The sequence below is a fragment of the Benincasa hispida genome, chromosome 5 (genome assembly GCF_009727055.1).
Source record: "Benincasa hispida cultivar B227 chromosome 5, ASM972705v1, whole genome shotgun sequence".
NCBI lineage: Eukaryota > Viridiplantae > Streptophyta > Magnoliopsida > Cucurbitales > Cucurbitaceae > Benincasa > Benincasa hispida.
In genome coordinates, this window is record NC_052353.1 from 36503443 (window position 1) to 36529100 (window position 25658).

General features: G+C 34.9%; 1 protein-coding gene across 11 annotated transcripts; it reads left to right on the forward strand.

Moving 5' to 3' along the window:
* Nucleotides 1–5335: 5335 nt before the first annotated feature.
* LOC120077107 (mitotic spindle assembly checkpoint protein MAD1) lies at nucleotides 5336–23980 on the forward strand. Of its 11 annotated transcripts, XR_005481733.1 has the most exons (19): nucleotides 5336–5593; nucleotides 6224–6313; nucleotides 8543–8636; nucleotides 8772–8880; nucleotides 8957–8995; nucleotides 9248–9331; nucleotides 9431–9492; nucleotides 10417–10519; nucleotides 15257–15397; nucleotides 19528–19596; nucleotides 19674–19730; nucleotides 19804–20043; nucleotides 20725–20808; nucleotides 20954–21064; nucleotides 21212–21282; nucleotides 21523–21732; nucleotides 21862–21955; nucleotides 22076–22222; nucleotides 23268–23398. XR_005481733.1 is itself a non-coding variant. In XM_039030983.1 (18 exons), exons 2-18 carry the CDS (start codon nucleotides 6253–6255, stop codon nucleotides 23568–23570), a joined length of 1932 nt encoding a protein of 643 aa, XP_038886911.1. In that variant the 5' UTR covers nucleotides 5336–5593; nucleotides 6214–6252; the 3' UTR covers nucleotides 23571–23980. The 11 variants fall into 11 exon arrangements, 9 of the variants coding, with proteins under 9 accessions (XP_038886911.1, XP_038886912.1, XP_038886910.1 ...); XR_005481732.1 differs by having other exon boundaries at nucleotides 21862–22222; XM_039030983.1 differs by lacking the exon at nucleotides 22076–22222 and having other exon boundaries at nucleotides 6214–6313; nucleotides 23268–23980.
* The last annotated feature ends 1678 nt before the right edge of the window (nucleotides 23981–25658 follow it).

A 25658-nucleotide genomic window follows, 5' to 3' on the forward strand; every position in this document is an offset into this window, starting at 1 on the left:
ATTTTTAATTAAATTAAAAAAGAATTTAAAAATCAATTCTATTTTAAAATTGATTTTAAAACAATCAAGTGAATTTTCATTTAAAATTCAATTCTTAATCTAATTTTCCAAAAAATAGATTAAACAAAATTGTTTTTTTTATTTATAAATTTGAATTTTCAAAATTCAAAATTTCAATTTTAAATTTAATTGATTTAATTAATTAAATAACTTAATTAATTCTCTTAATTTAATATCAAATATTAAATTAATTAAAACATCAACCCCACAAGCATGAATCCTTATTCACGTAATTTTATATTTAAATTGAATTTAAATATAAATCAATTTTCCAATTTCGTTTAATTCGGTAATTAAATGTGCAATTATATTGTATATAATTACTAATTCCCTTGATTCAAATTTGAACATTTCAAATTTACTCATCACGTTATTCTAAGGTTTAATTCGTTTATGAGCTAGTAGGGGGACCTAATGGACCTACAGATCGTGGGTTTCAATAATCTAAGATTAACCGGCTAAACTCTTTAACCTAATTAACTACCGGGTCACTCCACTAAAGCCCAGTGGTTGTACTTCTCTCACTTTAGATATATTGTATCCACTTAATATAACCATAATTAGTAAGTTAACCCTTCACAGGTTGTCCGTAATAACGGTTGGGTCAATAACTGTTTTACCCACGAGATTACCTCTTGTTCTTTAAGTTCCACTAATCCTCTAATGAACAATTTGTTTGTGATCTAATCATCAAACTAAGTCCCTCTCAGGTCAATGGAAGGGTGGGGCCCTTGTTCAAGACCCGGAGTTAGCACTTAAGGGAACAACCTCTCTACTATCCTTAAAAGCGGGTAGGAGTGAATTCCATCTTATACCCTATGTCCCTAGCTATCTACCTGGTCTAATCCCTGAAATGGGAGGCTTCTTGAGCCGATGCTATTGAGTCAACCCCCACCCATGCAAATCTAAGGATAATCTCGAATAAACAGGAGTTTATAGTTAACTCAGGATTAATGTTAAGTTACGTAGGTCATCGCTTTGAAATGGTCAGTCTTAAACAGTAAACAACATTATAAAATAAGAGTGACTTATTTCGTGGTCCGATCTTATACAAACTCTTTGCATAGGATGCCCCCACTCCTCATGTCACCATATGAACGAATCAGGATCACTTTATTTGTAGCATTTTACAAAAAAAATGTAATAACTACAGAGTGGGCACATCCGATAGTGTTACCAGAATAAAACACCCAACCTTATTTGTATAATATAGATCATTTTAGCTATTTACTCAGACCTGATCCACTCTTATGTCTCCACATAAAGTTCAAGTACTCATGTAATAGCCATGAATTTTAATTTTATTTAATTTATTTCTAAAATGAAATGAGCAATTCATATATTCAATAACTACTTTATTGAATCAAACTTCAATAAAATCTTTGATGATTAATATATAGAATAAGTTTATTGTTTACAAACCACGAGTTTTAAAACATAAAATCCAACAACCCCGACATTAGGAAAGGAGTGAATTCCGTCTTATATAGTTGTGTTCCCAACTCCATAATAAGACGAATCCCCAAAATGGTAGGTTTATTAAGTCAATGATCTGGCTACTCTCACCCATACAAATCAAATAACCACCTTCATAGGCAGAAGTTCACAACTTACTCAGGATTCATAGCATGTCACCTATGGTCATCCTAGTAAATGTAAGTCTCTATATGAACAATGTTATATAATGAGAGTAGTCATTTTATGGTCCAGTCTTATACAATCTCCTTTATATAGAATACCCTCGCTCACATGTCTCCACATGAATGATCAGGATTAGATCATTTATAGTACTTTACAAAAATTGTAACATCTACAAAGCGGATCGTACTCGTAGTGTCATCAGAATAAGGTATCCAACCTTATCCATTTACTATAGATCATTTAGGTTATCACTTAAATATGATCCACCTGTATGTCTCTACATACATGTTTAAGCTACATATGATAACCTTGAATGTTAGTTTATTGGTTTTGTGGGGTTTAATGCTACCAAATGTCAAATAAAATATCTCATATTTTATTAAATAAATACAAATGTTTGTATATTAAAATTACAAACTACATGACCCTACGAGATTTAGGGCATCAACCCCAACACTATCAACCTAACTTAACATTGACATAATGTACATATCATAGCATAGCATGACATAGGTATAAAATAGTGGACCCGAAAGTCTACAAAACATATCATAAGTAGTGATCTCAAAGGATCACAAAACATGGCATAGGTAGCGATTCCATAGGAATACAAATTGGTCATAAATGGTGAACCTAGTGGTTCACAATCATAAAGTGTAAATAGCCCGATAGGAGAGTTAACACTCATCCCTTAGCCTACAATGCACATAATAGTCAAAGAGGTTTAAACATAATATCATCGTCCATGGCTTCTCAACATACTACTCATAGTGCTCTTGGAATTACATAGCTTAGTAAATCATTCCATCAGTCAATTGCATGCTTTTATGGTACCATCTAGTTAACATTTTCATAATATTCTCATTTAATTTATGTGTCCAACTCAAGGGTGTCCCCGTAGAAAATTACTTACCTCGAAGTTAAACCCAAATATTTATCCAAGCAAACCAATCTCCCCTTTAGCTTTGAAAAATAATCTCGAATCAACTCTTAATATAAACCAAAACTAACTTAGATATTTAGTGCCTAAGCAAATGCGTAAAACTCATCTTAAAGATCTATTTCAAGCACATACTTAATTTATGACTTGACCCAAGATCAATTCCAACTTCACGCTAGTAATTTAACATATGCATAACTAAAAGTTAAGAGTTCCAATTCTAAATTATAACAACATTATTCAAACCAAAAAGGTTTCAAAACCTAGGAACTTATCGAAATAGACGACACAATTCTTAATCTCTTTGGTTAGAACCTCATAAAGCTTAAATCACCCACCAATATATCTATTCATTATGGGAAGGCAATAGTCCCAACCAATCTCCTTTTCCCTTTCCAAATTCCAAATTCCAATTTTTTTTTTTTTTTTTCAAATCCTCAATCCTTAATAAAATAACTCAATTATCCTAAATTCCAAATTAATTTTAAATTCCAATTCCTTCAAAATCCCAAATCTCTTAAAAACTTTAATTCTTAACTAAATAAAATAATCCAATTACCTTCTCCTAATTCATTAATTCAATTTTGGATCAAAACTTCAAAATGAAAGGGAATAAAAATTTAAAACCACAATTTATTCTAGATAAATTAATCCAATTTTCCTCAAATTAAATTAAAATTCTAATTTTTTACAAATATCATTTACATTAATAGTCTTGCCTCTCAAATTCAATTTTTTTAGCCTCGAATTAATAAAATAACATCCAAATATTTCAAAATAATTTAGTGAAAATTACCTGAAAAATTTGAGATTTACAAATTAAAAGAGGTAAATCTACGACCCAGGCCAAGCACGTGCCCAGCTCTGCCGCCCAACCCCATGCGCGCAACACATGCTGCATCCAACTGTTGCGCCTCCTCGCCAACACGACATGCGTGTGCCCATCACAAACCTCACACACCCTTCGCGCACACAACCACTCGTCAGGCCACACGCGCACGCCTGCACTCGTACCTTACCCTGCCGCGCTAGCTTAATGCACGTGCCAACAGTCCACTAGCCAACGCCTATAAGTTTGCTCATGCCCAGCAACCATGTCCTGCACGCCCAACCCATCTCTTGCTGCTCATTAAGTACCAAAACACATAGTGTTACATTATTTGGAGTTGGGTAGGTTGAAGATTGGGGGAAGTCAGGGATCCAAGTAAGCACTGGGAAGCTGGGAGGTACAGGAATTCCTGCTGGTGAACCATAGAGAAAGGAAAGAGTTCTAGTGTGCCACGTGAAGTTGAGGTTTTCCACATCACAAAGTTGATTATTTGTATAGTACTTGAGAGATTCGGAATGTGTGTATTGGAGTTGGGAGTTTACAAGCATAAGTTGTATAAATATTAATTATGTTGTAATAAAATAAATTGTTTTTAAGTTGAGGTGTTTACTTGGTTTCATAAGTCGTGGCCAAAACAGGTCAAGGCGGACAATAAGTATCACAAAAAGGTGGTATTTGTTGTCTTCACGTCTCCTCTTAAGTGAAAAAAATAAACTTGGGAGAGGATGGGATGGTTTAGATATAAAAAATTTTAAAATCTATATTTTAGTCCACAACCTTTAAAATAGCCTTTTTTTAATAGATTAATAACATAGTTTCAATTAGAACATACTAGTATATTAATACGAGGATGATTCAAGTCAAGTTATAGACAAATATTGAAAATAGATTTAAAGTAGAAAAATAACATATTAAAGACCAACATGATTATGTTTTAAAAAAAAAAATTAACGAAGAAAATATATATTTTGAAAGTAGATTAAAATAAAATAAATTAAAAGTTTAAAAGTCAAACAAGACATTATTTTGAAAGTTTAAAACTTTAAAGATAAACACAGAACAACTTAAAATTTTTTAGTGATTTAAATCTTAAGCATTAAATCTCTCTCATTTTATTTTTGCCCTTAATAAATGTGGGCTAAAATTACAAATTTACATAAACATCCAATTTGTTTTTTCATATTTTTAGATCTACCTCACAAAATTGAAAATTTAGAATTTTATTAGACATAAAATTTAAATTTACATTTATTAGATCAAGTATTTTTTAAAAATTTTAAATTCATCCAAGATTTGTTAGACACAAAATTTAAAGTTTATAGACATAATAAATATATTTAAAAGTTTACCCGATAGACATAAATTTCAAAGTTATGTACTAAGTACACGTTTACGGAAGATATATCACAATAAATAAAAGATAATTTGAAAAGCAGGACCTATTTTTTTAATGTTTGTTATTGTTTATGGACGTTATGCATTCGTACTAACAAATGGGCCCTAGTTGAAAATCCATAATCAAGTAAAATAATGTCATCTGAACTGAATGACGGGTGTGAGGTGGTCAATTGAATTATGTTTGAAAATGATGAGTTATGACTATGGATACCATTATTATTATTGATTCAAAGAAAAACTACGAATTTTGACACATTTACTATTATCGTTACCGTTATTGTTACGGACTCTCAGAGATAAAAATAAACATAACGAAAATATGATAAAAAGTAATATAATTATATTTGCGATTGAGGTCCATTACGATTGATCTATCAATAGAATTTGATTACAATTAGACAAATTTTCGACCTAATTTGTAATTTAACAAAAATGTTGCCAACCCAATTAAATAAAGAACAGAGAGAGCCAACGGCCGTTGTTTTGCGGGGAGCACAAGCTGTCCTGTCAACAGCCGCAAACCGGAGAGAGAAGAGGGAGAAGGAAGGAGACGGCTCTCTCTTTTTGGTTTCTACCTTCTCCTTTCCTCTCGATCGTTTCTCCCCATTTTCCCTTATTGCTTTTACTTCAAGATCAGAATTCTTCTTCCTTTTCCTTCTCCACCCAGTTCCGCTCTGCAGTCCCACATACCCAACAATTCTTGTTTAATATGCCCAAGTAATCAGGTATGTATGTATGTTTCGATTGCATTTCGAAGCCCTTTCTTTTTCTTCTTCTTTTTCTGTCGATTCTTTTGATTCAAGAATCGGGAATTTAAGCGAACGGTGAACCCCAATTGGACATGGTTGTGGCGGGTATTTTCTTAATTCTAGTTACTCTTCAGACTAATATAGGAAAATTTTATGGTTATCTGTGCCGAATGTCCATTCTATTGTGAAAATTGAAGTGATTTTATCTGGGTTTATTTGATTGACAACTTATTCAGTGCGTACGCCATGCATTTGTGTAAATTGCTGCAGTAGTGAAGGTCATACGTTCTTTTTGTTAGTTGGGGTTTAAGAAGAAATGGGTTCGTAGATTATCCATGGCGTGTATAGATGAAATTAAGACCCTGTAGAAACAGTGATAAAATGGTGGATGGATAATTGAGGGGAGGACACTGACTCATTATGTAGAAGGGTAGTGGTGGAGCCTTTTAGATCTCTCTATTTTAACCTTTGGATAAAGAGGGTTTTCAAAACGGTTGTTTGATTTATAATATGGGTGCGGGTGCAGTAACTATATGGACTGTGTTGCTTCTTCTATGTAGAGCTTGCATAACCATGGAGTTGACTTACTTTATTAGGTTTAATTAGCTTGCAGGTATATTATTGTCACACTGAAAATGGATCAAGAGTTACCTGATAATGAACATTTGCTCACTCGTATTCAACAGTTGGAACATGGTATGCCATCTCCCATTTATTGTACATGGTTTTTAAATGTGGGCAATATCGCTTCAGTATATTATTTTGAACTTTTGCATATTCGTTGCACCCGAAGAAATGGTGCGAGGAACAGGGAAGTGAAATAGAATTGAATACTTCAGAGTTTGTTTATTCTGAAAAATTCTTTTGTTGTTTCGTATCTTTGTTGCATCCAAAATGATGGTTATTAAAACAGAGACAAAGTAGAATTAAAGACTTCATTGAGTTAGTTAGCTATAGCATATTATGAAAGTCTCTTGTACTTTTGTATTTGTATCTTAGTTGCACCTGAAGAAACGGTGCTGGGCAAATCAGAAACAAATAAAATTATCAATTATGCCAAAAGACTACGGTCGGTCGTTACTTGTTATCTGAAAGATACTGAATATTTACAAAAAGTTTCAAAGAAAACGTCCAAAAAGAAGTATTTACAAAAAGTTCCAAAGAGAATGTCCAAAGAGAAGTATTGGAGTGAGCCACACTTAAATCCCTTAGACCATTCATGTTTCTCTCGAATCTAATATTCCATATAATTGGAAAGACGTGTCACCTGCTGATGAAATCAACCTCCATTAAGAAAAGGAGGGAGAATAAGCACTTTCTCTATCATATTCAGTACTCAGTAGCCTCCCACCAAGCCAAACCGACACTGAGATCTCAAGAAAATTTCTCTATATGTAGTTGAGAAATATTTGCACAGGATAAGATCTAGCTCTTCCAACATCCTACATAAAACATATACTAGGAGCCTAAAACCAAAGATAGGGAAATCTGTAGTGTTTAACCCTCCTTCCAAAGCAATCTCCCAAGAAAAAACTCTAATTTTCTTAGGAGGTCTTTGGGCAAGAAGGTGGGTTGATAAAACAGGTAAAGAAGAAAAAGAAAAAGAAATGCATGAGACTTGTTTTGAAGGCTTAGAGTTTGAAAGTTCTCTTTTTATTTTTTTATTTTTTTGTGATAAGAAGAACTGCTTTTATTGAGAAAAAAATGAAAGAATACAGGGGCGAACAAAAACAAGCCTACCAAAAAAATCCCATCTAAAGGAAGGAGTTCCAGCTAAGTAAAATGTTTCCTATAGAATAGTTACAAAAAAGCTTTGAAATCGAAGCCCACATGAGATTTCACCAAAGACCACACCTCACAAGTTCCCTCCCTCTAAACACTCTATCATTCCTCTCCCCCAAAATATCCCAAACAACCTCACAAATCCCAACAAGCCACAGAAAACGACCTTTCTCTTTGAAAGGCGGATGGAAAAGGAACTCCTCGATCATCACACGAACGTCTCCCTATTCAGCAATGCTCACATCAAACTCTTGCAAAAAGAAACTCCATATAGTCCTCTCGCATACTGGCAGTCCCAAAGGAGATGCTCCAGGTCTTCCTCTGCCTTCCGACAAAGAATATAACAAAAAGGCCCTACAAGTGAGGTTCTTCTCCTAACAAGCCTATCGAGAATGTTCATACGACCAAGCAAGACTTGCCAAATAAAAAACTTGACTTTCTTAGGTATCTTAATCCTCCAAATCACATCGAACACAGACACCCCAAAGTTCTTGAGCTATCTTTAACACATCAAAATTTCTCACTATGGTATAGAACAACTTACCTCACAATCGAGGAGCTTTTTCTCCATCCTCCTTTTGAGAAAACGAGTTGTTTTTGTGGCAGGCATGTGTTTGTGCCATTTTGTGAGGTAATTGGGATTAGAGAAATAATAGTCTTTCGGCGGCGGGGGGTTAGAATGTTTAGTCCCTTGTTAGATTCTATGTTTGGGCCTTGGTATCTAGGTCTTTTTGTAATTATTTTAAAGGTATTTTTTTAACTTGATTGGAGCCCCTTATTGTTGGCTCCGGTTTTTTGGGTTTCTTCGTTTTTGTATGCTCGTGTAGTCTTTCTCTATGAAAAAAACTCACTATCAAAAGCAAAAGAAGAATGTAATGTTAAAGGATCATTTTCTGCAAAGAAGTACTACATTTCCATTGTAATTTGTTGTGCAACATGTCTTTATCATTATTCTTTGTTTGCACGAAGTTTTGAGGCCAAATTGACAATTCAGAGTCTTCTTCTGCTTATTTGTATGGTAGAGTTTGTGTAGCCATTTAATTGTTTTGGTGTTTGAGTCTGGGTTTTTCCATATTATTCTTTACTGCATTTATTTTAAGATAATGATGTAATCATTTCAATGCTGATTTTTACATCCTGCAGAGCGTGATGAGTTAAGAAAAGATATCGAACAATTATGTATGCAGCAATCTGGGCCTGGTTACCTTTCTGTGGCTACTCGAATGCATTTTCAGAGGTACCATAACTTTTCCAAGTTGTTTTCCTATTTAGAGGTGGGCTTCCATGTGTTTATTGTAGTTGAAGGTTGGCCTTGGATTTATTGAAATGGTTGAGTTATAATGGGATTACTAAACTTTTACGTCCCTATTAGGACAGCTGGCTTGGAACAGGAGATTGAGAACCTGAAAAAGAAATTTGCTGCTTGTACCAGAGATAATCACAATCTTCAAGAGGAACTCGCAGAAGCCTACAGAATAAAAGTATGATGGTTAGTTTTTCATTCAAGTTAGGGATAAACCTCCTTTACTAGCTTATATTTCTCTTCAATGTCACCAGAGTCAGCTGGCAGATCTACACAGTTCAGAGGTTGCCAAGGTCTTTTTCTTGATTCCTGCTCGTGTACTTGTGCTTTTGCTTCTTTTAGTAACTTTTTTCTAAAAAGAATTGTAAAGGAATTGGATATACCAATACCATCCTTAATAATTAATTAAAGAAGTTTACAAAAAGGGAGGAAGGAGAAGGGAGAAGGTTTTTTTCAGTTAAAAGTCACATGTTAAACTTTCTGTTTCAATTGTAGTTGCTTCACCCTCCATCTCAGTTGTAATCATAAACATTCTTTATTTCCAGAATTTGGAATCGGAGAAGCAGCTTAAGTTTTTCCAAGGTTGTGTTGCTACTGCTTTTGCTGAACGGGATCATTCTATTATGGAGGTCATGCAAGCACTCATTATTCAAAATTTAAATTTTCCTGGTTATACTTTCCTCTTTCTAATTGAAATAATTTTGAGACTGCTATATGATTGGTAACAGGCTGAGAAGGCGAAGGAGAAAGAAGAGTCGATGTCGCAAAAGCTTAAAGAGGTCCAAAATAGGTACTTCATATCTTTTCATCAGATATTGCCTATTGGTTGCTGAAATCACATTAGAGTGATACAATGAATCATGTGCAAATAATTGATTGATCTACATTGGCTTGAGAGAAATAGGAGAGTTCTAGTGATAAGGAAAGTCCCTAGGAGGTTTGGGTAGTGATTAGGTTCAATGTCTCCCTTTGGACTTTCTCACCAATAAGGACTCTAGCGGTGTCATTTATTTTTCAGAAGTTTTTTGCAATACAGAACCCATATTAAAAAGTGTTTTTCAAAACCTATCAATTTACGTTGTTCTCAAAAATGTTTTTCAAAACCTATCAATTTACATTGAGAATCTCACTTTTATTAACCATGCTTGAAAGATGCTTGGAAGTTGAAACAAAAAAGACAATCTACCTCTAACTGAACCAAACATCCAACTAAACTAAATAAGCAGCCGGAAGACCATACACGTACTGAACAAACAGAAAATAAACCATCTATGAACTCGTAAAACCATCCTTAACAGTGAAAGGGCTGAAGTTCTAACCGTAGTTGGACAAGTATTTACTTCTCGTTTCACTTGACTTTCTATTTTCTTTTTGTCTTCTCCTCACAATGTATTTCTTATGTGCTTTGGCTGTATCATTTGTGAAGCTAGGTTAGATAGTGTAGCAAGATAGCTTCATAATACACATCATGTGTTCCTCTCCTCATTTTTTGTTATTTTGTTATTTTTTCCCTGTTTAGAATAGCTTCAAATATTATTTATGGAGTTCTAAATGGTGGTGGACAATGTGGTTTCTAGTAACCGGTGCTTTTTATTGTACATATATTCTATTAGGTTTTATGGGATTGCTACATATTGTTATCCCACTTCCCTACCTGTACTTTCTATTCCTCCCTCCATCCAAAATCATGATGTATCTTGTGTTGGTAATGCAGATTAGAGGAGTTGTCGTCTGACTGTGTAAATTTGAGGGAAACTAATGATACACTACGAATTAACCTAGCCAAGCAAGAAGAGCGGAATGAGGTTTCAAAACAGGTACCTAGCCATTGAAATCTGTTGAAATTATATTTTAGCCCTAAGGGCGTTTTTGTCTTTTATCAGTCTAGGGTTTCTCATTGTTTGGTTATTTATACATGTTCTTGTATTGTGTACTGTGTATCTGAATTAAAAATAAAAACTCTTATCGTGGTTTTTTCTCCCTGGTCTAGGGTTTTCCACGTAACTCTGGTGTTTTTTTTCCTTTTTCCCCTAACTTTTCAAGAAAATCCCTACCTTCCCATCCTTCCTCCGTGCTGATAATTTGAAAATCTTGTTGCCATCAAAAAGTTAATGACGTCTGAGCAATTTTGATAGTCATGTTAGATGGTTGTCTTAACCCTAAACAATAAATCAAAGGAGAGGAAGTTCAACACGAGGGTTCATATTGACATATTTCTTGGCATCTCAAAATCGAACAGGCATTTTGTTGGGTTGATTCTTGAACATCTTATGTATTTTTAGGGTTTTATTGAGTAAAAAGAGGTTTTTACTCCGAGTCCCTGGTATACATCTTGGCACATGTAAGGAGACAAATGTTGAACTTCCATCTCTCCTTGCAAATTGTCAGGATCATGGGATATCTACTACTATTTTAGCTTAAATCTCGGCATTTTTAATGAGTTGCTTTAAATGAATTATTTAAGTTGAAGTTATACTGTAGCTTGATCCCTTCATATACTTGCATTCTTTATTTTGTTTGGGATTCTGATTAGCTATTTGGCTTTGGATTCTTGTTCTTTGTTCTTGGTGGAAAAAACGTGGAATAAGGGTGCCTGATTAGCTGAAATCTTCAAGTTTAGTAATCATGGTAGGAAGAGTTATTTGATGGTTTTTGAATGGAGTGACAAAAGAGGCCTTGGTGGTAGCAAAGCTAATTAAAACAATTAAAGAAATTAAAAAAATTACAAAGAAATCCCCTAATTTCCTTCATCTCATTTTTTTTTTCTTTTTTATATTTTTAAAAAATGGTGAATGCATTAAACCGGAAAGGGAATGGAAAAATCTAAATGGCCTGGGAGAGAGAACTTCCTCCCAAAAGACTAGAAAAGCCTTCCAGTAATTAATAATAAGAAGGTTATTTTAAAAGATTAATTCAGAAAAGCCTTCCGTTCCGTACTACTTTTCTTATTAAAAAAAATAAAATACAGATCCTTTGATTTATCTATATTCTTCTCTCTTCTCTCTCTCTCTTTTGTTTTTTTTTACCTTCTCTCTTCTCTCTCTTTCTTCTTCTTTTTTATTATTTATTTATTTATCTATTTTTGAAGAAGCCATACAGTAGCTTGAACAGCACAATTCTAATGAATTTTCATTTTGCCTTTAAGCGACACCCTACGAAGATGTTCCTAGGAGTCCATCACTTATCTTTAGTTTTGAGGATTATCTTGATGTAATGCCCAGCAGTCCTTCCCTCCCCCTCCTCCTCTAATGTCTCCTTTGCTGATGTAAAAGAAAGGTGTATCCTAGTGAAGAAAAAGGATCGCTTGGGTAACTTATTCTTTGTCGGGATGAAGCCTCGATAGTTATCCTTCTCCTCAGTAGAAACACTATAACAGGAACACGTTTCAGCACATTCGAGAAGATGAAAGTATTTGAGTTCCACAAGTTGATCTGAAGGTTCTTTATTTTGATCCAGCCCCTTTGCTAAGCTACCCTGGTACCCTTGCTTCTTCATTTGTCTATGCGTCTGAGCTTAGGCTTTATCCTGCTGGAAAGAATTAATAGGTAGAGGGATGGCGTATCCACGTGAAGGAAAAGAATCACCTGTATAACTCAATCTTTGTTAGGATGAAGTCACCTTGTTTATCTCTTTTCACCTTTATTTCTTAAAAATAATAATAAAAAAGTCACATTGGTTATCCTTTGCCTCTGTACAAGCTTCTATTAGAATATTAGTGGGAGCAATGAGACCTGCAAAAGAAATGTAGGTCTGGAGGGAAAGCTCGAGAAAATGATTTAACTCAGTAAAAAATAAGGAGAAAGAAAGTTTGTTTACTCTTTTCTGGGATTCTAGTGCTAATGCTTCTGACTCTGGATTTCCGGTCAAAGTCGTCTTTAATGTTCAACTTGACAACTATGGGACGGGTAGTTATCTCTTGGCCTATATGAGCCAAGATAACCAATGGAGAACCCATGGAAGCGGAGAAAGATAAGAAGCGAAGCAAGCACACCAGAAAAGGGGTAAAAGAGTGAGAGAGAGAGAGGAAATGGAGCTCCATACTGATTCTATAATAAGTATTACTCTTTTCCATTAATTATCACTATTACAAGTATTTGATAGATAGATGCTCAAGTCCAACCAAATACTAGTGGCTGTGGGGCCACAACCAAGCCGATTCCATCTATTGGCTAAAGAAAATACTAGTCACCATAAGTTTCAGCTTAATGAAGTTGATGAAGGTCCGATCATTGATTCACGCTCTCTTGCTCCAGTTGGAGGGGATATTGACAAGGGGCTTTACACGGTTATTTGGGAGGATGAAAGGATCTCTAAAATGGTTAAATTCCTGCTTTGGGAGTTTAGTCATCCGGCCTCAGCACTTACGAGCACCTGCAATTTGGATGCCCATGGTTATCCATCTCTCCAAATTGGGGTCATTTGTGTGAATCTCACATCCTTGCTCCGATTAAGGGAAGGAGATGTTGACAAGGGGTTTCAAGGTTATCTGGAAGGATCTCTACTCAAAAAAGGTTAAATTCCTACTTTGGGAGTTTAGTCATTCCTGCCTCTAACACTTATCACCACCTGCAACATTATTGCCCATAGTTGCCCATCTCTTCAAATTGGTGCCATTTGTGTGAATCTCAAAATGTAACGCAGGCCCATACTTTTATCACTTACCCTTATTATTTTTTCTTAAATGGAAACAAGACTATTCATTGAATTAATGAAAGAGTCAAAAGCTCAAAGGACATGAGAGGAAAATAAAAACAACAAACTTGCCAATGCAAGGCTAGAATCAAATTATTAAATTTTAAAGAAAAATTGAAAACATTCCAAATGAACACATATCTCAAGATGAACACAAATCTAAATGCCTTTAACTTAAACAAGCCCGAAACAAATTGAAGAAAAGCTTCCACTGCAACAACTCTAAAAAATTGAACTTGAAAGTTCTACCAAAGAAGATAAGAAGAAGAAGGCTCTGAAGAACAACTCGAACAAACCAAAACGATTAAAAAAGAAGCAGTCACTGTCCAAAGGGATTAAACGGGGCTGAAAACCACCACACGCTGTCAGCGAAGCAAACTGAAAAGTAAAACCTCAAAGCCAAGACCTCCATGCTGAAGAAATAAGAGGCTGAAAAGGCTTCCTTCTTGAGACATTAAAGGCGCTGAATACTCCAAGGGATAACAAAACACCAGAGAAACCAAAGCTTAACTTCAAACAAAGAGGGAACTATTTCCCTAGTTGAATATCACAAATTTCTATAATTGATCTGAGGTTGATGGAATTTGTGAAGGAGGCACCGGGATGGAACTTGCTGACTTTGAAATCAGCCCCTTCTTTCCAGCTGAATCTTGAAAAAGGTTCACTGCTTCCTCAAAATGATCTTCGAAGAATTGAGTCTCTGGCACGGACTAATGAGATTCAAAATCCTCTTCTTCACTACTAACACTTGCTGTAGAATCAATGTTGGAATCAATTGGAGGACTTTTTGGAGGAGAAATGCAAGGGATGTACCTTCTAAATTGAACTGAAGAATTTTCGAACTTCAATGTTGACTGAGAGAACACCAATGAAGGTCTCACCTAAATTGGAGGCCCCAATTTTTTTTTTTTTAGAAGAAATACCTGGAACATGAGCCCTCACACACCCAATTATCACTTACCCTTATACAACCAGACTCTGGAGTTTCCTTCACATCCTTTGGAATGCTGGTGTCTTCCTAAATGATTTCATTTCCCGGCTGGCTTTGATCCACGTGGTGCATCCTCCCAAAAAACAAAGAACTTGGCTCTACGTTTCTGCAGACTCAGAGCTCTTATTTGGTCTCTTCAGAATGAAAGACAGAAATCAACTGAAGTCCTCACGAATTTCCTGGCCTTTTGGATATTTCTTGGTGTCAACTTTCTCTCTTCTAGCTTTAGGTTCAGCTCTCTCTCAACGAATTGGAGGAGCTTTGTATAACTTCTTTCCTTTCTTTTCAATGAAATTTTAGTTATCCATTATAAGAAAAAAAAATCCCTGGATCAGATTTTCTCCCTTTGAACGATGTCATGTTATCAATGTAAATTGTGTCATGTCATAATAAAAATAAGGGAAAATCTTCAAAATTTACTCCTAAACTTGTCGTGTTGCATGAATTTTCATCCTAAACCTTCAATTTCATCGAATTGGACCCTTGACATAGTTAAGTGTTGCAATTTTACTCTTCATTCAATTTTCGTCTGTTCCCTCACTAATTGTTAACCCAAAAAAACAAAAAAACAAAAAAACAAAAAATAAAAAAAACAAAAAAAAAAACAAAAAGAAAAAGAAAAAATGAAAAAATTTATGTGAACTCACTAATTCCAATGATATCAAGTTTTTCACAAATTTAAGTTTGATTAATGCGCAAATTAACCTTAAAATTAATTTTTAATATGTTTCTCTAATCATTATTTCTGATTTGTTACCCTCTATGCTCCTTTTCAGAGAATTCAATATTTAATGTATGGAGGTCATAGCATGAAGTTCTTCATTTCTTCCTTTTGCTCATTTCTAACAACTATTTTCTCTCTATCTATTAGGTAATCAATAAGTTTTACGAGATCAGACAGAGTTCTCTCGAAGGATTTATGGATACTAGTTTGGACGAAAAATGTCAGTGTCTTTTACACGATCCTCCGGAAATGTGGAGTTTCAATGATTCTTCAACGTTTAGATATATAGTAAGTTTCCATTTAGCAATTGGATTTATATAGTAAGTTTCTATTTAGCAATTGGATTTTTCTCATTGTATGATATTATTTATTATTCTTCTGGATTATTTGATATGTTTTTCTTTTCTTCTTCTGGTGACATTTCTCGATTAACTTCTGATAATTAATCAGGGGAAAAAATGAATTTCACCCTGAACTTGGCAAGGTGTATCCATTTTCACCTTCAAATTTTCAATTTTATCGAATTGGGCCGTAGACTTAGATAAGTGTCACAACTACAATTTCTATATTTGGTTCAATATCTGCTAACTCACCCACTTCACCCACTAAATTTGATATATTGGTGTCTAAACTTGACATCTATCTATTTTGTACTATACATATACTATATATTTCATTGAACATACATATAACTGTCTTTTAACTATTCTTCGAACAAAAGGCTATTAGAAGGTATAACATGTAATACTTATTCAAGTTTAAGGTAAAAATTACAACATTTATCCAAGTTTAAGGTAAAAATTGTAACACTTATCCAAGTTAGCAAATTTCTATAATATCTAGTTGGAACAGGATCCATGGTCAATAAAGTGAAATGACTTAATTATGTAATTATGCCTATTTTTTAATTGAAATGACTAAATTTTTCAAACCATGCTCGTGGACTTTGTTTCAACCCATACAATAATTTGCGAAGTTGATGCACTTTATCCTTCTCCCCCTAAGCAACAAATCCAAGTGGTTGCTCCATATACACTTCCTCCTGAAGATCACCATGGAGAAAGATATTTTTAATGTCAAGCTGATGCAAAGGCCAACCGTGAGATGCTGCCATGGAAATAAATAATATGATAGAAGTTAGTTTTGCAACAGGAGAAAAAGTATCAAAATAATCAATTCCATATATTTGAGCATAGCCTTTGGCAACCAAGTGCGCTTTTAACCGAGCAACTGAGCCATCAGGGTTGACCTTAGTTGCAAACACCTGTTTGCATCCAACTGCCTTCTTTTCTGTCAGAAGATATGCTAAATCCCATGTACCATCTACGACATTTATCTCCTCTATCATGGTATTGCGCCAACCAGGATGGGACAAAGTTTCATGAATAGTTTTGAGGATCAGACAAAGTTTCATGAATAGTTTTGAGGATCAGATAGAATCAAGAGATGCAACAAAAGGGCATGTTGAAGTTGATAAATGGTCATAAGAGACAAAAGAAGAAATAGGGAAAGTACAAGAACGTTTACCTTTACGAAAAGCAACAGGAAGGTCATCGCTCGGTCCTGGATTTGATGATGTAGGAACTCTTGGAATAGGACAATCATCCAGAGGTGGTTGTTGTCTAGAGTAGACTTGTTTAATAATAGGTGGACAAGGAGGACATATGTTGAAGGAGATGGAATAAGATTGGGTGTTGGAGTTGAAGGAGATGGATTAAGATTGGGTGTGGGAGACTGAATGGTATATAGAAAGAGATCATCGTCCACCCCTTGACTCGTACTAGACAAAGATGCAGTTTGAGGCTTCTTCTCAAAGAAGGTAACGTCATGAGATACGAGACATTTGTTTAAACTAGGACAATAACATTTGTATCCTTTTTGAACACGAGAATAGCCTAAGAAAATGCACTTCAAAAGATTTAGGATCTAATTTGGTCAGATTAGGATGAACATCCCGAACAAAATAAGTACAACCAAATATTTTTGGCTCAATAGGAAACAAAGGTTTTGTAGGAAATAGAACATAATATGGAATTTGACCTTCAAGAACTGATGTAGGCATGCGATTAATCAAGAAACATGTTGAAATTGCATCAACCCAAAAATTGCTTTATGAACATGCATTTAAAAGAATAATGCTTGTGCAGTTTCAAGAAGATGTTGTTTCTTTCGTTCAACAACTCCATTTTGAGGAGTATCAACACAAGATGATTGATGAATAATTCCATGCTTATTTAGATACAATGTAAGTGCTTCTGAAAAATATTCAATGGCATTGTCACTTCTCAACACTTGGGAAAACCAAACTGGGTTTGAATCTCAACATGAAAATTACAAAAATTATGAAGTAACTCAGAACGGTTCTTCATAAAATATACCTAAGACATGCGAGAGTAATCATCAACGAAGGTAACAAATATCGAAAACCAGTTTTGGACACAATTGGACAAGGACCCCAAATATCGGAATGAACTAATTCGAAAGGAGAAATGGCTCGATTATCAATTCTAGGGCGTGAGCTAATATGATGAAGTTTGATAAACTGGCATGAATCACGATCTAATGAAGATGAGGACAAAGCTTTTTTGAGACTGAGAGAGGGATGACCAAGATGACAATGGGCATCAAATGGAGAAACAACGCCAGAACCCGCAACGGTTGTTGATGTCTATATTGGGTGATAATAAATATAAAGTCCTCGAAATTCATGTCCTTTCCCAATCATCTTCTTCGTCACAAGATCTTGAAACAAGCAATAGCTAGGATAAAATAAGATACAACAATTAAGGTCACGAGTTATTTGATTAATAGAGATCACGTTAGAAGAAAACTTAGGTAAATGTAGGACAAATGACAGAGAAAGGGATGGAGTGGGAGTTATAGTGCCAAATCCAAGAACAGAAGATTTTGATCCATCTGCTAAGGTAACACTGGAGAGGGGTGTAGGAAGACAAAGGGGTGGAAGATAAGTTGGGATTACCTGTCATATGAGCAGTAGCACTAGAGTCTATGACCCATTGCGTAGAGGATGAAAGAAGACAATGATTCATGTTACCTAAATTAGCAATGGTTGTAATAGGGGCATGTATAAATGATGAAGAAGATGCTTTTGATGATATTTGGTATTGTTGAGGTTTAGCAAACTCAACGAAAAAATGAACGGGCTTTTTAGACATACCATGGATGGATTGAGATCGTAATTGAACCACAGTAGATATCACTACACGGTCTTGTTCAGCCATATGTGAATAACAAATGTAGAGTTACAAAATTTAATCTGAACCCATGAAAGCATACCCAATAGATTGTGTAACTTCTGAAAAATCCACTGAAAACCTGAACTTAAACAAGGTTTCCTATAAAAAATTGGTTCTTTTCCAAACCGACAGCTACCACCAGCTGAATATGACCAAAGCAACAACACAAACATGTCCAGAGTAGCAGAAAATAGAAAAAAACCAAAAGTTGGATAAGATTCCAGCAACACACGTGCTCTCACGCCGGTGTGCAAGACTGACGGCAGAGGACTATGGCGGCGCGTGAAGCTCACGCGTTGATCAGATGGATGCCGAACCACCATGGTTTTGTAGATCAGCGGTTGGGCTTCCCTTTGGAACGAGCGGTGTCAAAAAGAACACATAAAACTAACCAAACTTGCAACGGCAGCGGCGGCGGATGGTGAACACACTGCAGACAGCAGCGACAAGCAGAAGTGTAAACTCAAACACTTCCCAAAACCCTAAACATGAATGGGTTCTAAACTCTCAAAACCTAAGGTCTACCAAACCCTAATTGGCTAGAGCTCTGATACCATGTTATTGTGATATCAAAATACTAAGAATCTCATTCATTCTATACATTAGAGTTTAATATATATAGGCATACATGAAAGCCCTAGACTATAGTGAAAAGACAATAACGGACAAGAAACTAATGAGCTCCTCTATTTACATATATCCTCTAACACATATTCTATGGAATCCTTCTATATACCTCGGTTATTTTCATTCTATCCATGAAATAGTTTCTTGTAAAAAAAAAGGTGTTGGGGTAGGTTGTTTTCTAAAAATAGTTTGTGGGATTTCTTGCTTCTCAAAGTGCTTAGGGAACTTGTAAATTTCTTTAAAATCAATGCTATTTTTTATAATCCCACTTTAGTTAGAGTGTCATTATACAGTTCGATGGGCTCTTCTTTAAGAATTTATTTAAGAGTCTTTTTTAGTCGAATTCTTTCCAATAGCTTGTTAACCATTCATGCACGATCTTTAATTATTGCGTAGGCTAAATAGTCTGTTCGACTTATAATTCTTTTCATATTACTAGCAAATCAAATCATCCTTGTTGCACATAGTGCTGCTATTCCAATCGTTTGGTTAAATATGTTCTGTGTGCAAATGGATTAACTTCTCTTCAGACAGAATTCTTTGGAAGAAGGACTGGAGAAAACGAAGAAAACAGTAGACAATCTTCAAAATAAGCTACGGATGGTATGATTGGTTTCTCCAATATTTCAACTTCGCATTTAACTTCATGGGTTTAACTGGGAATCTTTATGTGGGCATAGGGTGTGGAAATTGAAAAGCATTTAAAGCTGAAGGTGCATGATTTGGAATTGAAGCTGGTCAGTACTTCCACCTTTTGAGTAGATATAACCTAATTTTATGCATAAATCATCTTGTTTTCCTCTGATGCAGATTCGCATGGACGATATGGTCAAGAGCAAGATTTCAGGGTTTTGTCAATACTATTCTCAATATCGAGATCATATATTGGATTTATTGGACAAAGAAATGTCTAATATGAATTCGACAATTGGAGAGATTGAAGAAAAGATTATGCAATATGGCTGGGGAGTTCAGAATATGAAGGATTCTGAGAAACTGCTGAAAGCAGAAAATGATTCCCAGGATGAGCATTTGAATACCAATACCAAGGTGGGTATACTAGATGTAGAAATGAACTGCCTTTCAACTGGGAAAAGTGATAATAGAGCATCTATGCAGTTTCTTGTTATATCAATAGCATTATCGGCTCACACCGTAGTCCATTTGTCTATTGGTAGTTTGTATATAGTGTCATTCAGCGAAACTACTTTTAATCCTTTTTTTTAATGGGTTTCCTTATTCTGCTCTTCTTTTCTTTGTGCTTCTTTGGGGTGGAGTAACATGATATCCATATATAGTCAGGTGATATCTTGTAGACTAAAGCTATAACGAGGCATTTAGCATGCAGGAATGAAATTCTGAAGCCTAGGATTAAAAAGAATCTGATTTAACCTATGTTTGGATGTGCATGAGATTGATATTGACTACAAGTCTGAAAATATATAAGCAGTGTTTAACATGTGGGAATGGAATTTCTGAGAAGTATTTTGTAAATTTATCTTTTATTTATTAGATGTAATTTCTTAAATTAATTTATATTAACTGAATGAGAACTTTAATGTGCATGATGTCTATGGGTCTTTTACTCTTATGGTATTTTGGTTTCACGTGGAATGAAATGTTAAGGCCAGATTATTTCATCATTTCTTCAGTGAAAAGTTTCATGAGCGAGTGTAAGGTTTGTCATGAAGATGGGGTTAAATTTTTTACGACTGTTTGAATGCATTGTAGATGAAAATTCCTGGCTTACCAGATTCCGTTGCTGATGGAAATGTTGAGGCCTCTGAAGCCCTTGCTTTGGCACTTCAAGAAAAGGTTATTATTTCCTATAGTTCTTTTCTGTTTCTCTGTTGTGTTAACTAGTCTTGTATGATTCAGCAATAACCACTTCTATATTATCTTCGGATGTATTGTCCCATCTTTCTTCTAATTGTTCTCTTAACTATGGATCTTTCTTTAGGTTTCAGCTCTGTTACTTCTTTCGCAACAAGAAGAGAGGCACATGCTGGAGAGAGATGTCAATGCAGCTCTTCAAAGAAAAACAGAGGAGCTCCAGAGAAACTTACTGCAGGTTTTATACCCTTCACCTTGGCTTCAAGATTTCAGAATAATCGTCATAAAATGTCTCAAAGATGATGTGCCTACAGGCTGCTATTATTTGGAATGGAAGTGATGGTGGGTTGAGCTGATTCTGAAATGATAATGATATTGATTTCAGGTTACCCATGAAAAAGTTAAAGCACTAATGGAGCTTGCACAAGTAAAGCAAGAACTACAAGTACTTAAAGAGTATGTTTATGTCTGCATAGCAACTTGAGACGTTGTGGTCTTGTGTTTGATTCTCATGACAATGTACCATAGTGGATAGCTTCTTTGAAACAAGGAGCTGGGTCCAGTAAATACAATTTGTGACTGCAACTGCCTTTTTGTATTTTTCCCTCAAAATGATTTGAACACCTTTTAACTAAAGTGATTAATATTATGGATATGGATAGTACAATTGACCCGCATGATATGTTCTTGTTCAAGGAAAAGCGTTCATGACTTGAAACGAGGAGTCGACACTGTGGAAAGGAAACTTGTTACTCACGAGAGAGAGGGGAAACTAAAAGGCTTGCTGAAGGGTACATATCTGAGACGTTGGGTAGGTGCACCGGAAATCAGTGGAAGTGAAGCTGCAGCTCACTTGGATAATGAAGAAAATTACTCTTCTCGGAAGTCTGCTCTGGAATTTGCCAGGTTAGTTAACATTTATGGTGTTCTTTAGAATTGTAGGATTTTGACTCATGTATGTATGGGTATTGCATGTGATATCGAATGGCATCTACTCATGTATGAAAGGCTCGATTATTTTGATTTTGTTTGCAGAATGAAAATTGAAAACGCAACTCTTAGAGAAAGTATTGAAAGCATGGAGCAACTGACCTCTTCAATTCACAGGCTTCGTCTCTCTCTTCTGAAGGTGGTTACCTTCACAACTCCAGTTATATAGTTAAAAAAACGTTCCACATACATAGTTAAAAAACGTTAGCTGTCTTTTAATAGTTTACTTTTCATGTATGAGGGATTTCTGATCTTGCAGCAGCTGCTTGATTCTTGAAGTTGAGCGTTGTTAGTCTCTCTTTATGGGTCATATTTCATCATTTATGTGATTATCCTGGCGTCTTTCTTATTATGAAAAGTTCATCACCATTTATTTAGCACTAATGATTTGGCAACATTTTTTCAGGTAACATTTTATTCTCAAAGTTTAAACTACAAGTTTATTGTTTGAACTAGTTTATTCCTATTTGGTCTCTAGACTTTAAAAGACATCTAATAGGTCATTAAACTTTCAGGTTTGTGTTTATATAGTCTACAAACTCTAAAAAGTGTCTAATAGGCCCTAATTTTCAATTGTGTCTATTAGATTCTTGACATATTGGATGTTTTAAGTTGAAAGTTTTAGGGTCCAATTGAAATCTCAACTGACATTTCTTAAAGTAGTGACTTATTAGACATAATTAAAAGTTCGAAGTTCAGATATCTATTAGATACTTTTTAAAGTTTAGAAAACTTTTAGACAAACTTAAAAGTTCAGAAACTAAACTTGTTATTTAATCCTCGACTTGAATTAATTTAGTTCCTAAATTTAGTTTCTACAGTTCAATGAGTTTCAGTCACATCTTTGAACTTTTCTTTTTAATATTACTAAAAACGAATACTTTTATAACCAACCTGGGAGACATACACCATATCCATATAGATCTACATTTATCTGATTACATCTTCAAAATTTTGATATTAATTTGTCCCTGCTACTAATACCTTGACTATATAATGTTGACCTGCGACACAAATGAGTGATGCTTTGGTGCAATATACCATGTGGAGAAAATAATGGCAAGGTAAAAAGAAATATTGATGGGGTAGGCTGGTAGAAAACATTTCAAACTCCTACTTTATGCAATTGACATGCTACCTTGGACCACTCAGTTGCTATGTTACACCAAATCATCAAACGAGCATGTTACGTCAACGTTTAAATAATAGCATGAATGATAAGGATCTGTTAGAATTTTTTTCAAAAAAAAAAAAAAATACTTGTTGGAATAAAAGTTAGAAGTTCATAGATTTAGTTGAGACTTTCCACTACTCTAAAAGTTTAGGGATTAAATTTGTAATTTAGTCCTGCTCTATCACTAATAATATTTGCTTATTGGATGTAGAAGCATATCAAGTGACTTATTATGGGACTCAAGTTGTCACAATCGTAACTATTGTTAATTTTGCAGGCTAAAGAGTCAGTTACTTCTGAAGGTCCAGCTACAAGTGTGATGGGGGCTCTCAAGGGCATAATCAACGAGGCAAAACTCATAAAGACTGCACTTAGCAGCTCCTTACCCATCAGTTGGTCAGCTGAGGTAAATACTGGATCCGGTGAGGAAACTTTACATGATTCATGTGATGTTTTAGGAGGAGACTCTAGCCTGGGAAAGGTAGATTTTGTTTCTGCTGCTGGTTTTGAGATGGTTGAGCTCCTTGTTTCTGTTGCTGAGTTGTTGTTAAAGGATTACATGGATGTAAGTGGTTCTTGATATTAAACTGATTGAGCTCTCATCTACTTTGGCCTTGGATTCTGGCATGGTTATGAATATGATACTGACCATTTTTCTGCTCTGCAAATTGATGGATGAGCAAATGGAGTGAGGGGGATTTGTACCATAGGAAAATGATAACTGGAGAAAATAATGAAAATCTGTGCATTACTGTAGGTTTGTTTAGGATATACAAACTGTAAATGCATGTATCCTTTAGTCTATGGCTCGGATGAAATTGAGTTGTCGAATCCAATTTATTTGTCCTAAACATTTGTACATTTTTATTATGTCGAGGTTGATGATTTGATTAGGTTGAGGTTTTGTTGTGGCAAAGATGTGAAAACAAGTGGTCTGTTCAAATTTACATTTGTGAATACAGATGGAATTTAGTCATTAAAATTTTTACTTGCATTGATCGTTTCTAATTGCTTGTGTGTGTATAGATATGTGTTTTCTTTTTTAAGTTCAACCATTGCGAGGGGGCAATGGTGGGAGGAACCATCGACTTTTGGGCTGGTTATTTATGGTTTTACCAAGTTGTGTTTGAAATTGATGCGGATCAATTGGCCTAAAATCTCCTATCAAGCTGTGATTGAATTTCTGCATATGGTTTTATGGGGTGTAGATGGTTTGGGTTGATGTGAGGGAATTTTTTGGATCAACGTGTAGCTAACTTGGATTGGCCAGGTCAATTATTAGAAAGACCTGAATAAGGTTTCTAACTCAATCCAATCCAACCCTCATTTTTTTTTCTTCTTTTTCCGCCTCTTGTTTTTCATCGTTGCTCTCGTTTCCCTCGTTTCTAGTTTTTTCTTTCCATCTTATTTTTGGATTTGAAATGGGATTCTCAAAGACGTTTTATCGTAACAGTTTTCGAGGCACAACGATTGTCCTACATAACTTGTGCATTGATTTCTTCACCCTCAACTTTTTGTAATATTAAAAAGTATGATTTTTTTTGTGATCATTTTTGTTCAATTTTTTGTTTGCTTAACTTTTTTGTTTAACTCTTCAATTGAACATATTTTTTTCTTCAAATTTTTAACAATAAATTGAGATGTAACTTAAAACTCACATATATTTTACAATTTTACATGTAATCATTGTACATGAGGCATACAAAATATTATTGTTTTATACAAACCAAAATTGTAATATATTTTCACATTTGTGGGATGTATAAGTGTAATATACACACGAAAAATAGGCCATTGAGGTGTTTAGGGTTTTTTTTTTTTAAAATCTTATCTCAAATTGTAGATTATGATTTATTATGCATGTATGTTAGTGTTGGAAATGCGATCAAAATCCCACATTAGCTAGATAAATGGATGACCATGATTCATGAATATATAAAGAAGAATAATTATCACCAATTAGATGAGACATTTGGGGTGAAACCAAAAGTAAAACAATGAGGGTATAAACTTAATATAAGACTACTATTAAACATCACGAACTAATAATTTTAATTTTGCATTTAAAGCACTTTTATCGACCAAGTTTTATGTTCTTGTTCTTGTTTTGTTTTTTTAATATATGATCGGTTAAGTTGGTCGTTAGAGTTAGTCATTGGAGATGATTGATAGAGTTGACCACTGGAGGTGGTCATCGAAGTTGGTCGTCAAAGGTGGTAGTCATGTGGAGTTGGACATCAAAGATGGTTGTTGGAGATGATTTCCCAAGATGGCCTTCGTCGGAGGTCGTGCTGGAGGTGGTTATTGGAGTTTGGTTGTGGGAGGTGGTCATCAAAGCATGTTGTCGAGGGTGGTTGTTGTTGGAATTGGTCATCGAAGTTGATCATCGGAGTTGGCCATGGAGGTATAGTGGTTGTCCAAGCATGTCATTGACAAGACGATGATTGTCACGAAGCCGGTCACTAGCGGGTGGAGTCATTAAAAACATTGGAGGGAGGGAGTTCCTCAATTAATGTGCAAACTTCAATAGTGAGAACACTGTTGAACATGGTAAAGTTGAATTATTTTAACACCGGTTTGTGAAATTGCTCCGAACTAGGGATATTAATAAAAACTGTAGCAAGGAGAATTTAACAGACCCGTTAGAGTACACAACTTCCATAATGTT

Bases quoted from the DNA above. Each gene is read 5' to 3' on its own strand.
- LOC120077107 (XM_039030983.1), top strand. From the start codon at position 6,253: ATGGATCAAGAGTTACCTGATAATGAACATTTGCTCACTCGTATTCAA. The intron at 8,637-8,771 runs GTACCATAACTT...CGTCCCTATTAG, and splicing joins ACTCGAATGCATTTTCAGAG to GACAGCTGGCTTGGAACAGG. The intron at 10,520-15,256 runs GTACCTAGCCAT...TCTATCTATTAG, and splicing joins GGAATGAGGTTTCAAAACAG to GTAATCAATAAGTTTTACGA.